The 17,762-nt window shown below is 39.6% G+C and overlaps 1 protein-coding gene across 8 annotated transcripts in view; it reads right to left on the reverse strand.

Annotated features, from left to right (window-relative positions):
* Positions 1-17,762, reverse strand: part of LOC111244704 (uncharacterized) — a 66,191-nt gene that overhangs the window by 20,813 nt on the left and 27,616 nt on the right. For 7 of the 8 annotated variants that reach the window (XM_022792046.2, XM_086979657.1, XM_022792041.2 and 4 more), the window contains one exon: positions 8,329-10,335. In XM_022792046.2, coding sequence (XP_022647781.1) covers positions 8,329-9,475 — 1,147 coding nt within the window. In that variant the 5' untranslated portion in view covers positions 9,476-10,335. Of the gene's footprint in view, positions 1-8,328; positions 10,355-17,762 lie in introns of those variants that run through there. The other variant, XM_086979656.1, reaches the window with a different exon arrangement.

The raw sequence follows: 17,762 nt of genomic DNA on the forward strand, positions 1-17,762 counted from the left end.
CGACTATGGCATTTTTCTATTACTTTAGACTAACTGCCGGGTTGGGCAGTTCCCAGGGAACAATTATCCTCGAGGCGTGAGTTGAAGGCGTAAGCTTCATTGCAGGCTCCTGTGTCTAGTTCAAAAGCCGAGTCGCTTGATGACCCAGCAGTCGCTAGCCTTAAAATGATTAATTAAAAAGTTTACACATCGTAGGCGCTATGTGCTTATAACATAAATAACTGTTATGACATGTGGGGCAAATAATCCTTTTCTCTGTTATATGAAGTGGCTTTTTTCAAGCTGCTGTTGACAAAGATTCACAGGTGCCTATATATATATATATATATATATATATATTGTTAAAGCATGTATCCAGTAATTTTCAGATGGATCAAATCACTTGCCTCCTGGGAAAATTGCTAGAGTGCTAAGGAACTTTGCACCACCTTTCCGATCTTCAAACGTAATAGTCAGCTAAGAGACGACAATTTTTTTCAACCAAACTGTATTCCTAAGTGCGATACAACACCATCAAGCGAATCAGTTTCGTTGCCTTTTTTCATAGTGTTCAACCTTTTGGGTAGAATAGCACCATATCCGTTGAAAACGATATAGTGCTCGTTACTGAAATTGTAGAGAGTCCAAATTTTATAAAACGGGCTGATCTAGGCGATCAGTCTACGAAAGCTTGAAACTGATCTGACGTTTACCGCAGATTAAACACCATGCATGCATAGATCGCTCGTTTGAAAAGGTCAGGCTTTCGAATTCGCTTACAATATAGGCCGAGATTGAGTTATTACTGAGTAGTTTATGCAGTACGGATTAAAAGCGACCGGCAGAACGCATGCTGGGGGTTGATCTTTTATTTTAAGCTAATTAATTAAACCTGTTATTTCCATGTTGGGCGTAACTGCCTCGAACCGAGAGTCGGAATAAATACCAAGCGGTTCGTGTACGCTTGCCTCGCCAAGATTCTGTTTTGCGTCATCCTTTGTACTATAAGCTCCATGACGAATTATCAGTTACTTTATAATTATGATTACTGTTATCCAAACTCTTGCTGTTAAGGTTGAGGTTTTAAGGACGAGAAGCGGTGATTCTATGTCACAAAATATTCTCTGTTAAAATTCTTTCTTTGGAGTAGTATTCCTTGATAGAGGAAGATGATCTATTGCTATGAGGCAAATAGCTTAACTCGCCTCTTTTCCAGGAAGGATTTTTCAGCTAAGAGTATACAGGACACGGTTCACTGAGTTAATTTCGATGATAGCAAAAAACTAAGCGGCTCTTATAGCTAGAAAAAAAGTTTTTGTCCTACAGAATTGATGATTGACTCTTTGTCTATCATATCCCAAGGCGCAAAGCTTTCGTAAAGCCATGAAATAAATCAATTAAAGGGTAAACAAAGATAATTCCCTGAAGGCGTTTTTATGAACCTGTCTTGTTGCTAGTGAAGTGTTGGCTGTGGTTGACGTTTGGGATTAATTCCTTTGTGTATTTTGCCGTGAGTCAGATTAGTTGTACCGTTACTAAACACATTTCCGTTCATGATAACCCTCGCAAGATGGCTGCATATATCAACTAGTATAGCATAGCTTATATACTGACACTTTCCAATATCCGAGGCATAAGCGTAGTCGGAACGTAGGAAATAAGAAAAGACGACGGACCGGGCACTTTTTCCTGGCTTTTTTTTTGTGAATCATCAATGTATGGCTTCAGCTGAGCGGACACATTTAGTTTACGAAGCCGTATAAAGTGATACGAGTTCTGCTTGTTATTGGTGTGTATTGTTAGTCAAGTCGTCTCCAGGCAGGTTTCACTGGGCCAAGTGGAAGTATAGCTAATGTTCAACGTTCACCGAATAAAAACAATTCATTTTACGTATAAGGAGCGTCTAAGGTTTAGCTACAATAGTCGTACGTACAATTTGAATAAAGCGTGCTCAGAGTACTATATTGAGGCACCGATAAGTCGTGCCTATGCTCTTGGAGAGTTATACAGAATGATCGAAAAATCACAATGCGGCTTACAAATAAATTCAAGTACATGACCTAATACAACAACCCAGCAAGTTGCTGATGTCTATCTGGGCCGTGGTCTATATTTCGTTCTTCATCTATCACCTACATAGTAAATATCTATAAAGTGTTTAGACAGTTGTAATTTTAAAATAACAGAAGACACACAAATGATTGATTTAACTCAAGTGGTATAGCATAGATTTGTAAGGCGCCAGCACCATTCCTAAGCGTACTTGATTGTTCCTTAATATTAATCGATAAAATCACTTTAATGATGACAGTCGTCATTGTTGTAACTATCATACTCTATATACATATGATGGTACATAGTACCATAGTCACATAGTAGTACAAGGATACAGTAGACATAACAAGGTGTCTTTATTGAATATATGTTGCACAGCTGAATCTTTCTATTTGTAGCAATTATTTGCGTATCTTCCGCTATTTTACAACGATTTTTTTAAACCACTCAGAGACCTCTGAACTGCCCTGTATATACAGATTTGACTAACCTAGCTAAAAGTATAGCTCTGCCTCATTTCGGTATACGTCATAAGGGTGATAACGTCGGCGAGCGTCACCAACGCTTGAGCTCAGCTCTTAACAGCGACGTCAATTATCGCAAGGCTGTTTCCTGACTAAAACGACCTTTCTAGTCCTATTTACGGCTGTAGCGATGACATTCGCGCGACTTATATGCAGATCCTGTCTATAGCGGAAAGCAAACTACTAGCAAAGATCTTCTAGCTTCTAATCAGTGTAGCAGATCCTACATGTTGTGTGTGTAATAGTTGCCGAATCTACGAAATCATCCTATCATCAGGATTATCGGGACGCTGCGATGATAACAAAAAGTGCTCCCAGAGTGGCTCGTACGAAAGACATAAAAAGTTCCCACGGCATTGCAGGTACTGTAAACTTGCAGTCTCCGCACAATTTTTCCGCAATTTGTAATTCTCAATCAAATGCCATAGTTGGGCAATCTAACGTTAATCTATTCCAACCCGGAGACAGCTGTAAAGGTCAGCGACCTGATACACCATTAATGCGCATATTATCGAAAAGAATTACGTGGTCCGTGCCCTAAGGCTTCGTCGTCCTCGAAAGGGCATTTTGTTTGTAGATTTAGACAGTCGCCGAAATTCGCTTGGCGTTCGGAAGAGATTCATTGTACCAACAAACGCCGACTAAAACTAAACTAGGTCAAGCTTGGGGGAATTTTAACCCGATTGTGATTGGACCCTTTTGGAATATGGATGAATAGAACCATAGACTCAGCGGCAGTTTTTATTGCACCCCAAAGATTCTTCTTATTTTTGTATTCCCAATTACACAGCAGAGAACTGAACTCGCAAGTGGGCAGAATTCTATTGGGTAACTTATTCAAGCAGTACCGTTGGGTCAGACAACGTACGACCTATTTTTAATGACGCGTCATTATCTTCAGGATCATTTAGTTTACAGCGCGCCGACCTAACATGCACCGATTTCTGGTGGCGACCATCCCTTTTTATTATATAGAAACGTCCAGTAGATCTTTACCTTTTAGACGACTCCTTACTACTTGTCCACATAAAAATTGCGATTAAATTGTAAAGGTTATAACTAAAATTCGATATAGGACTATTAACTACATTTGGAAGGCTCATTTTCGTGTATAACTCAGGAGGGGTTTTATATTAACTACTGCTCCTTGCCTCCCGTCTACGAAAATTCTAGTCAAGTTTATTAATTGTTAATTACGACAATGCGAGTTATTTGTTCGTTCTGGGTCGGGTTAGTTTCTGAAAGAAATTTAGAGTGATTAAATTTAGTCATGGTTTCAGTGTCGTTAAAATAGTAGATTTCATACGACCGTGACAGATCGTAATTAGTTTTCTAGTGTTCCGTCTTCTGGTTCATTTCTTATATTTGTCTCAGGCGTCCCAGCGATACCGTCATATTAAAACCTACGCATATGGCCCTAATTCAGCTCGTGACAAGCAACAACCGCTGTTTCGCTGATATTTTTGATCTATTTTTCGTTAGCTTTGTTGTAAGAACTAGAACTTTTCAGACAAAATTGTAAGTCACGTAACGTACGAACGCAGTAGACCAACAAAAATACATTTATAGTATTATAAGTAATCAAATCGAGGAGCTTTAGGTATTGCGGCTTTGGAATTAGAAAGTTAACTCGCATTCGGCGTAACTTTAAATAAGTTATATCACAGCTGTATAAAGTGATATAGATGACGCAACGCGACTTCGCCCTTCGCTAGAATGGTCACATCTGCTGGGAGAAATAAGAAAAAAACAACAGGCCCTTTTTGCAGATAATAAATTTTAGAACTCAGTGATAGGCCCGAAAGCGGTTGATAGATGATGCCGCATCTCGTTTGTGCGGCCTGCGATGCGCCATCATCTTGAAAATGGCGAAGACTTTTCGTTTTATTATCATTTTTGTGCTATTAAAATGTAGCCCGAACTAGACATTAATACGTCAAAAAATGCCTTTGCTACATAAATAAAATAGATCTAACAGAATGATTTAGATTGAGTTCCGTATTTCTGTTCAATAGTGTCGAACAAGTTCTCACGGACGTCACTTTTACGTTACTCACGTTGATTTAACATAAAACAGCTGGCCGATTAAGGGTAATGACAATACGCTATTAGATAAAAGTTTGTATATGAAACGTTGTTTTTTTCAATAGCGGCTGAAGATTTAGGGAATACTGAAAGTAAAAAAATCTAAGTCAGCTATCACCAGAAGCTATCATTGAAGTAAATGTCCTTTCTGGCTTAGTTAGTTATGACAAAAGCGTCGGTTACTGCTCTCCTCATACGTAGGCACGTATACATACATGCTCATATTTTAATGGATATTTACATTAATATTAACAAGAACATTTACTATGTTATCTGTGGTAAAAAAAAAAACAGCGCGCAATACGTGTTTGAATGCCAAGTGATAGTTTTTGAGTGAACAATGCTCCGCCAATATCCGGCTCCATACCGAATAGCAGAATATTTAGGTCCAAATGCTTCAAGGATCATAGGACACGATGGAGTAGGTTTTTTTGTACGTCGTGTGATTTGCATAGGGTATCAGGATAGTTGTCGCGTATAGTATATATAAATAGATTTATTTTCCTTGCAGGCACCACAGTTAGGCCTATATTTGGTACCTTTTGTCGCATCGCGAATTAATATGGGACAAATCATGTTAGCGTAATGTGTTTCAGCCCAAGCTGATTATCGTCCGTTATTTTGTTTCATCTTTTGTCACGTCGCAAATGAAAGAGACATATATGTATATGGCTAATAGTAACATTATAACCATTATAGCACGTTTCATCTGAGGACGATTTGGAAAAGTTGTGAAATACTGTTTCCTTGCCACTCTATATATATATATATATATATATATATATATATATATACGAACTGGCAATTCTGTATGTGGAAAAATTCTACCGGAAGCTGGCTTTCCAGCTTTATTTAACATATTATATTGACGAAAAGAAAAAAGCGGTGGTAAGGCGTATAAGTAAGCAAACAACTTAAGGACCTTATAGGGTTTTTTAGGACATACGAGAATCTGAACCATATTGGAGTGACCATATCGGTTTGCTATGTTGGTGTGTGCCATATAGTCACCAGATTTCGACGGGAAGCTCACTTCTAAATAAATAAGTGTTCAAATCTATATACGAAAATTTCAAACCCGTTTAGTTCACGAACATACACTTACACCTACGCACCAAAAATGTCACTTTCGTATATTAGGTGGAAAATTTCCATTATCGCCAGACGTTTGTTCCCGAACTGCATTGTTTGCAGGTGTACAAGGTTCCACCGATGTATTGTTTGTGAGATGATTCTAGGTAGACCACTACCTCTGAACAACCACGTGTACATTATATCTCGAAGGCCACCTTGCGGTAGTTGCATATGATTGATCGCGCACCTAGTACATAACGTTGTTTACTCTAATCTAGGCACTGGTCCATCCGTTCGTTGTGTTTACAATAACTGGCCTAGAGATGTAAGTGAAGACTCTGCTTTAATTCAATCATGTACACTAAAAGCTGCCCTTCAGCTATCAAATGTTAGTCTTGGGAATACTCCAGCAAATAGCCTCTATATGAAAGTTGATCTACAGTTCTCTTGATTTCCGTCGTACTAACGTACTAGCAATACCAATTCTACATGAAGATACACTGACGAGAACGATTTTATTGCGGCAACTAACAACGGTGTTGTAGATAAAATCGCTAGTAACCGCTGATACTAAAACAAATGTACAGCTCCTAACTACGAACCCTTTTTCAGTTCAGGTCGTTTGTTACGTCTATTTTAAGTGTTATCTCCGATTATCGCTATGTCTGCAGACAAACGGCGCTAAGTTTCACGACAAGTAGAACGTGGTAGAAAGTAGTAGACGTTTGATTCACTAGAACAATAGTAATCAACGAACGTCGAGACGATTCTGTTGGATCGTGACCTGGTAATGTCCTAAAAAGTAGCTCATAACCTTTGTCCTTGTGCTTACCTATGATTTGCTCTAATGAAGTTTCATCTCAACTACGAGTGCGACTACTTCAGCAAGTGTGCCCTAGTAAACAGAAATCTAAATCAGCGTTTTGGCTGACGTCGCGTGAGGTTGTGATAAAGGCCAGCGACGGTACGTTCGGCGCTGTTTACCCTGGAGCGGCAGAAATACCGTTAACCTTTTAATTCAACTGCCTGTAGCAATTTATAATAGAAGCAAGGTAAGCTTTGTAGACGAAACCGTTGTTCCCATATCGAGTGTAAGCGGCATTCATACGCCATAGGGGATTTGTATGAAGCCGATAAATGTTAGAATTATTCATGATGAGGTTCATGATTGCCGACAGATTGTCCTCAATTCATAATGAAGCCAACTAGAATATTCTGTCTTTATCGCACTAAACAACGAAGCTTACAATTTCTCGTTTTTAGTGACCATTATGTGTTGTCATTATTAAGGCGCATCGTGATTTTTTATCAAGAGCGCATGGTATAATTAGGCAATTTGATTAGTTTTACGCGACCATAACCCAGTTTATCCAGGCCATTAAAATTCAAACATTAAGTCGGACGCGTAGGTGTCAAGGGAAACTATCATACGAAGTAGTCTCAGGGTTGTCATGGCTTTCTACCTATAATTAGTAGAAAAATAAAGGTAAAAATTTAAAGAGAAGAAAAAAGCTTTCCTTTCCTAGTATGATTTAGGTATTGATTATATTATGCTAAAAGTTTTAAATTATATTATCTTAAACTTTGCAACATAATTTTTACACGGTCACTATTAAATAGGTACAACAGCGTTTTTTTTCCATATAAAAAAGATTCTATCAGTTCAATATCAGATGAACAGCTGTTCTATTTCACCGCATTTTTTTCCGCCTAAAAATTCCCGCCATTCGTAGAAACAGTTTTAACTTGAAGTAGATAGGCAAATGTCGACGCAACGCCTAAATAGTTAAAATACACATTCAGTGGACACAAATACGACATCGCGAAACTTTTTTGAGAGAGGCTTAATTAATTCTTATTTTTTTTCTGCGTAAAGAAGGGTTTAATTGATCCACGCGTTTATCGGATATTGTTATTACGTGTTCTATAACTAGAATTGCTAGGTAGTAGCATTGTGTTGTCTGAACTTCGACAACTAAACGAGTTTCCCTGGTGGAAAACACATAAAACTGTCGTTTTACGTGGACAGTCGCATGACCAGTCATGTCCAGCGATTTGTAAATTGTTTTTTTATGTTCAGCTAGAAGATACAAAATCGAGCAGGGGCGGCTTTGCGCCAGCAACCAGCATAGGTCACCGGAAAAAGCATATAAGAAGTCCTCAATATGGTAAACGTTATAATGCATTTTTTCCTTTAACATTCACCATTTTCAGATGCTATACATTGAATTTTATATTTAATTGAAAATAATCCGTAATTTTACTAACGAAAGAAAACAATGCGTAGCCATAATAGTATATAAAGTCGGTGGAAAAATATGACCTCAAACGTATTTTTACCTTTGCTATTGAGATGTCAGCATATGATTAAGTTACTCGACCATTAACTTCACATGCGTGGTGATAACACTAATTTATCCCTTAGAAAATACTTCACTGGCGAAATGAAGCCGTCCCTGCTTTGCCTTAAGAATTCGCTGTCACAAAATAGATCATTTATGCCATATATAGGTACTTCTAAGCTACTATTATGACGCATATTGAGAGAGCGTCTGTGACGTTTCGGGCTAATTTTAAATAGCTCAAATGTCAACAGAACCTAATTACTTACCACATGAGTAGTCATCAGAATTGACAAATTCAGACGACATGAACTGCGCGACCAGAGACGACTTCCCTACGCCTACACCTCCGAGCATGATAACCCGAAGCGGTGGTTTTCCTTCTCCTGCTACGACCCCAATCGGCGACGATTTGTTCGATGAGCTTGAGCAGACCGACGTATTGCTTCGTGAACCTTCCCGATAGCAATCGCCACGGTTGACGATCTCGCCTTTTTCGTTGTGTTGAAAGTTTCTCGCCACGTAAAACTGTCCTTCATCGCCCTGCGGGCTGGACTCATTCCCAGATGAGGGCATCGTTGACACGCGCGGACGAAAGAACTCGGTCCCGAAATCGTCGTAAGCGTCAGACGTCTCCGAACGAGCAGAGCTACTACGGTACGACTGTGAGCGATTGTGGCGGCTGGCGAAGAGGCCCTCGAGAGTCCTAGACCTTGGTCGGCAAACCCGACCCGACGGGGAATCAGGGCTGTCCACAGTGTGTGGGACAGCGTAAGGGCATGCGGCGAGGGCCATTCCTTCATCACCTCGGGAATCATCAATACCGCCTCGATCGCTGCCATCGCGACTTTCAAAGGTTCGATAATCGGGGTCCACTTCTCTACTATTTCTGTCACGTTCCCTCTCCCGGTCTTCACGGAGCTCATGTGTAACGTAACAGTTCATTGGCGCCGCATCTGAATCTTGTTCAGTTAGTGTGCGGTCAACGCGGTGCGATGCAGATGACGTTGGCCGACCGTCGTGGCCACTATCTAATACGAACGGTATACTGGCTGAGCGAGGTCGCCGTATGGCGTTGTAGGGCTGAAAAGCTTCCGAAGGCGGTAGATTCGGACTAGCATAGCTGGACAGGTGATTCTCGGTCTCTCGGTCTGGAGTGCGCAGCGATGAAGCTGAAGGTAAATGCTGATGCTGTGAGTGCTGTGGATGGCCTGTAGGTGATAGCGCATAGAAATCTCGGGAAGGACTGTTGCCACTATCACGCCCACTTCCAAGACATTCAGGAGGTGAAACCATTTCTTCCTCGTCATAGCAGTCGTCAGCGCCAGAGAACTGCCTGGCTTGGTACGGCGGCGGGAAGTCTCCCGTATCGTATTCCGTCTCCGTGGAGGACGTCATTCGGAAGTGACGACTCATGTTTTCTTTACGTGTTTCGCACGCGTACGTGTGTGTGAATGTATATAAGACAGAAAGTCGGCCTGCCCGCGTATGCTCGGAGACGGGAATATCAAAAAATGAATTTTTTGTTCGATGTTACTTCCCAGTACTATTAATTTCGGTAAATTAAGCGGGAGGAATGTGACTGCTTCCTCTGTTAAGAACCATAAACAGTGCCGCCAGGTCCTCAGTGTACTATTTAGCTGTATTTTTTCTTGTTTTTTTTAGAAGCTTTTTCCGCTTTACAAGCTGAGAATTTTTAGCATGCTAATTACTTGCGCGGTCCTTTACTTGCAGTAGCAAAAAATTCTTTTTTGCTGAGTATGCAGCGATAAGCCGCTTTCACCACAAATCAGAGGACATCTGTTTTGATATTGATAGTTTCTACGTTGCAGGGTTTCCTCTCGATACCTGAATCCGGAAACTGGCGACAAGAGCTGGTTACCGCTAAGACCAGCATCCGCGTCAATTTATCGGTTACTTAGTAGAGAGGACTAATGTAAACGTGACGATCAGCCAAACACTATCATTTTCGGGGGGTGAAAATCGATCATGTAGGATAAGGGACTGGATCGAAGCAAGCCTAACCTTACAGGACGGTTGGGTCCGTGCGCTTTAGCCAAAAAAGTTCAATTACAGGTAGCAGTGCACGAATTGAACCGGCGTCTTTCTTCTCTTCAGCTCTGATCGCTCAGCTAACATGCAATAGATTACAACGGTTCGTCAGGGTGCGTACATATGTATGTAAATCTGTGCTGACATGGGTCGCAGTTCTACATGGTCTGGGGCTCCGTTCCGCCTGTCGATTCACCGCTTCCAGTATATAGATCCGACGATGTCTGTAAAACGCAAGCAAAATAGCGAGAGAAAAAGGCGTTACTGAAAAAAGACGCAGACAACCCACAGCATAAGGAGGTGTTAAGAAATTAATGCTAAAACGATACGCTATGTAACCTGAGTTATTAGCGTAATGAACACGTATGTGTATTTACAAATAAGCTTGGTTTTATATAGGAGCTCTTTCATCATGTGATCTTTGGGGGGATTTAGCGACACGAAGGCCGGCTATCTGAATTCAGTTGGAGTTTCCTTTTCAGATTTGCTCATATATCGCTGAATGCGGCCTTCAGTATAGGTTTTCTATATTCGATTATCTCCTTTTTAACAACAAACTCAGTCGATTATATTATATACATTTGTGCATATACACATAAAAGCTTGGAAAATTTGCACCTTAAAAATGGGTCTACCCTCTAGAGTCAGTAATATACATGTACGGGACGCAACCTAAATTTTATAAGTAGCCTTTTATCAAGAAAACCTCATGATCAGCTAGCTTAATCAGGCGGTCCGTGACTCAGCAGTCGAACATGACAACAGAGCAAAATCGCCTGTGCGATTAATTAGAGGTTTGCCTTTGGACTTGAAGTAATCGAGCTCGTAACGCTTCGACACTGGAGTATTTTGTAGCCTGTATTATGTAAATCTGACATGTGCGTGATACATATGTTGAATATGTGGCGTTTACACAATTGATTTTTTATTTTTATGCGTTTTACGAGTATTGATAATGAGGACCTTGCGTTTTTTTCAAACGTTACCGATTCGCGCGTATCACTTAGGGTAACTCTAATGATTCTTATAATAATAATCGTGGTGATATATCCAGTACAGCTGCTAGTACTGTTTAATGGCAATATTTCCTATTATGATACGAAGAGCTTGCATGATTCGAAAACAAGAAGGTCGTTAACAGCCTCATATGTTAATGGAAAATACTATCCTTTTCTAATATTTGTACTGCACAAGATGGGGTAAACTGTCTTTTGTCGCAATACATGGATAAAGCAATGTCTTTAATCAGCGATTTGACTAATAGCCTGAGTTTCAATGTATTTATTATTGTAATTATAAAAAAAAAAAAAAAAAAAGTTATTTTTTGTATATTTATTGTATGGAAAAATTACGATTTTTGCCGATGTAAATGATCGTTCGCACTTCAAATTGGTTGATAGATTGTCGTCGCCAACTAACCAGCTAGGTCGGCGGACGTTGTGATAACTGACGTAAAAGATTTAGACATAAAAAAAAACGAACATTACATGCTTCTGTTACGGCGGTACATTAAGGATTCAATCCCTACCTTTGAAAACTCTGCACGGACACAGGTATCCTTTGCGATACACAGCCAATATTTAGCTCTGCTACATCCACAACTCAATGCACTATGGCTTATACCACTTCAGCATTCTGACATTGCCTTTTATTAAACAAGTGACTCGCATCGCGGCCCTTTATTCCACACAGCAGCTGGATTTCTTCGACTCGTAAAGGCTTTTACTTACAACGATGACGTAACAAAGGGATGACTAGACAGTGCATCTGAAAAGGCTAGCTTCGATCATTCCGATGCGTCGACCATAATGGGATATTGGAGGTTTAAATTAAGCAGAGCTGCCTTATTCGAGAGGAAGAGCAATCTTCATACTCTTGTAAGAGCATGTGGCAAGATAATCGCTCTTGTCTGACATATACCTTGGCTAAAGCTGGATGGCCTGACAGAATACATTCCCTCGACAGAACAAGAACCTCATGTGCTATTTTGATTTCGTCCAGCTAACATTCCAGCCTACATATCACGCACTAAATCTCACAACGATGAGCCGAAGGCCTATCGATGATAACCGACTTCGGAGTAAACGGTCCCAAATCAGGCAGGGATTCGATTGTGCGACTGCCGGTCAGTCAGTCGGTCGGTCGATGTCGATGGCGCTTTCCGAACCGAGGAAACAACGCACGACTCTACACATGTATCGCTGTCTACAATATTAATTATGATGGTCTTACTTGAGGAAATACTTAAAGACGTTAGGGTTAGGCTTGATTGTCTTCATGGTCACACAGACACAGCACACGAGAGGCTTGCAAGTGACAGATCTGTCCAAGGCGATAACATAACGATTAGTGTTAACGTTTTAGGACATGTTAATTTGATACCTAAAAAGGCGAAAGAAAACAATTCGCGTTCATTTTTCGCTGTTTGTATAGCAGCTAAATACATTTTTTTTTTCTTTCTCTTGCAGTGTGCGACTAGGGGGTTTAGAGCGCCAAACGTAGAGCCGTGTTTAGAGGAAACGCTATTCCTTTGTTGATGATTTGGACAATAATTCAGTTGTGAGTACAAGTTTCTCTGTGTTTTTTTGGAGGTCATAAGGCGCGTGAAACACGGCAAACATCGCAGTAGTTTCTCAATGTTTATTTGCCAGTACTACGAGGTTCACTTAACTGTTTTTTTTCTTTTTGGCTGCCTCAGGCTCGTTGAAGTGCAAAATCCGGGTACGGATTTCCTATCACCTGAATTCATTGGGATTATCTGGATTAAACCACATCGTCAATTGAACTGACGCTATCCCGTTCACGTCGGCGCATGGAGATCTCTTAGTTTCGCATAGAAACGTTCGTATATAACCGACATAGTCAGCACAAAGGTCGTTTATCAATTTAGGCGGACATATGTTCAGGGCATCGGCTTCTGACGTTTTATAACATTCTGTATTTGATGCCAGGTTCGGGTCCAATATTTTACCCTGGCTTAATAAGGTTAGGCAGTTATATAGGACCAAAGCGATTGAATACATGATAAGTTTCCTGCGTAAGGCTGACCAGGATAGCGGTTATAGTACTGAATAAAATTAAATGTCTTTATAGGCAGGCAGATATAAAGGACGCATACAGCATTATATATTTCAACATATCGTTTGCAAGCACTCAGTGATGATCGGTTCCGCTACGACATGAAGTAATCGCGCAGTGAAGTAGATCTTCACTGACTGCGCTTCAGTTCAGCTTTTATTCTGACGAAGACCTTTTGTCTTCGTCAAACGTCTGTCTATTTTTAGCTACACTTATTTACACTAACTATAAAATGTACGTTTTTTTACATTTTTTTCAGAATATCTGAACCAGCGATATTCACACGCTATTCAACGAATAGCGTACAATTTTTAGTTCGAGTACATTACGATTGTCTTTCGTTAGCTGCATAATGTATTAGTAAAATATTTTTGCTACTTCTGTTGATATCTTTCGTGTAAGGTGAGCTACACGTATAAAAAATTAATTTCTATCTGCTATACGTAACTGTAACGCATATAATTTTTGCCTTCAATGCATTAGTTTGCTGGAGTAACTTAAGCTACGATAGTTTTCTATCTTAAGCTATCTCGTACGCTATTTACCCATGTCCGATTACATAACTCAATTACTTCTTTATTATTTTTTTTAATGGTTTCATTTCATCTGACTCGGGATCGGGACCTTGGAACGACATTGAACATCCTCTTTCAATACGTTGAGCTCGATATTGAGAGGTTCTGTGCCTCGCCATAGTAGCACAAGCATGCCACTGCCCGTAATACCGATGTGCCGTCCTGTACTGGTTATGTGTATGCCCAAAATATTTCCCGCAATTCTTTCTTTCCTCGTTAATCTCGACTTCTGTTTGTTTTCCTAGTCAGTTCTAATATGAAGACTTCGCCACGGTGTCCTGATAACCTCGCCATGATCTCATCAGGGTCAACCTACTTCAAACTGGCCTGAAAGATTGCAGTGTCGAAAAGGCAATCCTGGCTGGCACAGAATGAACCAGACCCTGTGGCTTTGTGGTATCGTCTGAGAAGGCCATAGCACATAGTGACAGACATGAGCACCACTATATTTTGTGTCGTTATAAAATTAGTGGATTGTAATAAACTGTTTGCCCTCAACCGATTTAGGGTTCCCCCGGATCTCCTCACCACATTACAAAAAACGTCTATCGTTAAGTAGAGGTTGTGGGTACTTGTGCAAAGGCGTCGGGGGTAGTCTACTAGCCAGTTTCGTTCATTGTGAATAAAAGGGTTCAAGCCCCAACAAATAAGGTCTAGGTTCGGCGGAGTCTATTCTGCCTTCGTAGTTTTTTTAATCAGTTTGCAAGTGCAACATTTAGAGAAAGACTCATAGGTGCAGCGTTCTACGACAGAGAACACCATTTTGCAATGGACCGTGATAACTCTGAACTTACTATGTGGATTTATTGAAGGTAAACATTTTGCCTCATTACTTCGCTTAACTTCAGCAATTTTAGCTTAAGTGGTTGCTGTTAGTAAATTTCGTTACGCAAGTCAGAACATCACGTATCTTCAATAATAATTCTTGCATAATTTTATAGCGGCTCATGAGCATATTACGAGGCTGATAAGCATAATAACAACATAAAAATAAAGAGATATAAATGAACCATAAACTTTTGCTTTCGCTAGCTTGTCACTCACGGCTAATAAAAATATCATATGATTTTGTTTTAATTTATAAGGACACCGTATCCTAGTTACATAACCGCTAAGCAAATGGACGAGTAGAGTTTACCGATCGAGTGTCCGCCAGGCGCGCTGCAAGGATCCTATGTAGTTGTCAAGTTTTTAATTTGAAGGATCTGCCCCTTAAAGGCATTGTTCGTACATTATGTACCCATAGTGCCAAACTGTACGATACTAGCGACGCTCTTAATGGAAAAGAATCTCCGCAAATTGACTTAACCGACTCAAGTGTTAAGTGGTAACTTAATCGTAAAATGTATAGTTTTGGTAATCTCTATCAATACTCTTATTGATACACTTGCGATGAATATCGTTTGATCTTCTTTATCTGAACTATTTTATCCTCACAATCTGAAATTCAATTGCAGTATGTTCAATACGCTAATGGTGGCTCGCCAATTCGTTGTCATAAAGGTCAGTTTCTTATATATACCTGTAGTCAGCGGACACTGATCGTAAATATGACGTTTTTATTTAAAACAAACAACACTTGAAGGTATCCAAAACAAATTTGGGCCTAAAGTCAGTGACCAAAGAATCTGTTGTGCTTAGACCCATATATATTCATATATATAAATCCCATATATACCCATATATATAAATCGAGTCCTAGAGTCCTCGTAATAATAGTAATCTGTGTAGTAGCCGAATTGCTATCAAAATACACTTGAGGCCTCTCATGAGGCCAGGTAACCTAAGGACGTCGTTTTTCCTAGAGGAGCTCGATTACTGAGGTGAACAATACAACTACTCTTATTTACCAGAAGCGAGTGGCTTCTCTTTGTGTGATATAACCTTCATAGGCTAGCAATAAAAATTTGTTTATATCATATTCTATTAGAGGCTGTTTTGGAAACAAGGTACCTATCGTTTACCGAGTCGACTCTATGTGTTACAATGATTATTCTAACATTCAGTTCTTTGTTAAATTATTTACGCTACCTTTTTTTTAGGCACATGGACTTTTGGGTCCTTAGGCTTATGGCCAGTTCGAATTTTTCTTTGAGTTCGTCAGATTTCCGCATACGTAGTAAAACTGCAACTAGTCGAATCAGTTACCATTAAAACTTTATTTAAAGAAGGACTCCCAAAACGTTCATTCCTCCGGAATATCAATTTTTTTTACACTATTAGAAATAATTTCGTCTCTGATTGTTTCCCTACTTCACTAAACTGCACCAGAAGGTTTCATACAAAGCATCTACTTACTGTTATCCTGCAAAGCGAATCAGACGCCAATAGTGCTTCTGTAAACGTTTAAACTTAAGCACGAAATATCATGTAAAGATAATGTTTTTAGTGTTTAACAGACTTTGCCACTAACGATATAGCACTTGCATCAAACATATGTCATCATTTCTGCTCTGAATTTCTGGAAATTGTAGTTTTTGTTGTAGGATTATAGAAATTGTGGGAAATAGTAGTTGGTGACGACTACCCTACCAACTAGGATCGTCGAATTCTATGATGCTACCAGAAAATTTTGGGACCTAGACGTGAGGTTGACGTTGCATATAAGCTTCAGGAGAATATACCTCATTTAGAAAGCAGACTATTTTTGTAATGTACGGTATATGTAGAGATTCAAGATTCTATATATATGGTAATGATATAAACTTCTATCCGCAGTGCTTATTTTTATTTGATTATTTATGAAACAAATGCTCATCACAGAAAGTTCAAGAAACCAGTTTTGTGATCTATCGTAAATTCAACTGGATGATTATGCGAGGAAAAATGTTCTTTCCTCATCAATAATATGTAATAACAATGTTATAATAACTGCTGTGCAAGACGTTTCCCGCCATGTGACACTTCTCTTCACTAGATAGTCAGAAACTGATAGAGCACTGCTTTGTTGACGATTGTGATTTAATAAAAAAAAAAATCTATTAATACGACAATCCGCCAACTTGGACTATGTAAAAATGGATTTCCCCCAAAATGACAAGGTCACAAATAGTGTGTAATCATATCAACATATCGATGTAAGCATTTCGTATGAATAGAGCTAATTAGCCTTTGCATTTTGTTATCAAAAAGAAGAACATCTGCATTTACAGTGCTCCATGAGTTATACGTTCTTCTGGTGTGCCGCGTGTAGAATACTTCTCCCAACTTCACGGACGTTCTCCATGTTGTCACTTTATAAATATTCGCAGAGTTTTTTTGTTGCTTCCTGCCGCTTGTTTGTTCCACGATGAACAGAGGGTTCGAGCCCGCTAAAAGCGATACCAAATACATGTAGCTTTGTCGTTGATGTAAGAACATACACCGCCTGGAACTTTGCCACTCCACATCGAAACACCCGCGCTGTTCCTTGAAGAACATTGCCACCGCGCTTTCATGATCGAACTCATGAGGTGTCATTCGGAGATATGGATCGTTGCATGAAATTTGCTAACAGACCGGTATCTTCTAGAAAAGTCCTTTATCTATCAAAAACGTTTTATTCACTAAGGTAGCAGTGTTTTTTAAACCCACGGTATTCAGTGGAACATTATCGAATTTCTTCGGCGGCTATTTCGGATAAAAAGAGTAATACCAGTGAGAGACAAGTGAAAATACAATTGTTTAAAAAATACTGATAAATGTTTTTCTAGGCGTTCATGCGTGGAAATGGAGGACAGCTCGTCTATGAGTAGAATGAACGCATTTGACTCTCTCTCATCAAGAGGGTCCAGGTATTTGCTGTTTGCCCTCTAAAATGGGTCGATAAAACTTTTGCCACAACAATAGTTAATATCGATAACAGATGGGTAATCACTTAAGTAAAAATCTAAGTCTTACCTAAGGCTCTCGAGCAGTCTGTTTATGGAAGCTGATACCCAAAGACAGCGCAGATTCATGTCGTTTTTGTCTCTAACAGCAAATCTGTCTTATTGGGACAATCAAAAATTGTGGAAATT

The sequence above is a fragment of the Varroa destructor genome, unplaced genomic scaffold (genome assembly GCF_002443255.2).
Source record: "Varroa destructor unplaced genomic scaffold, Vdes_3.0 BEIS01000002.1, whole genome shotgun sequence".
Lineage (NCBI taxonomy): Eukaryota > Metazoa > Arthropoda > Arachnida > Mesostigmata > Varroidae > Varroa > Varroa destructor.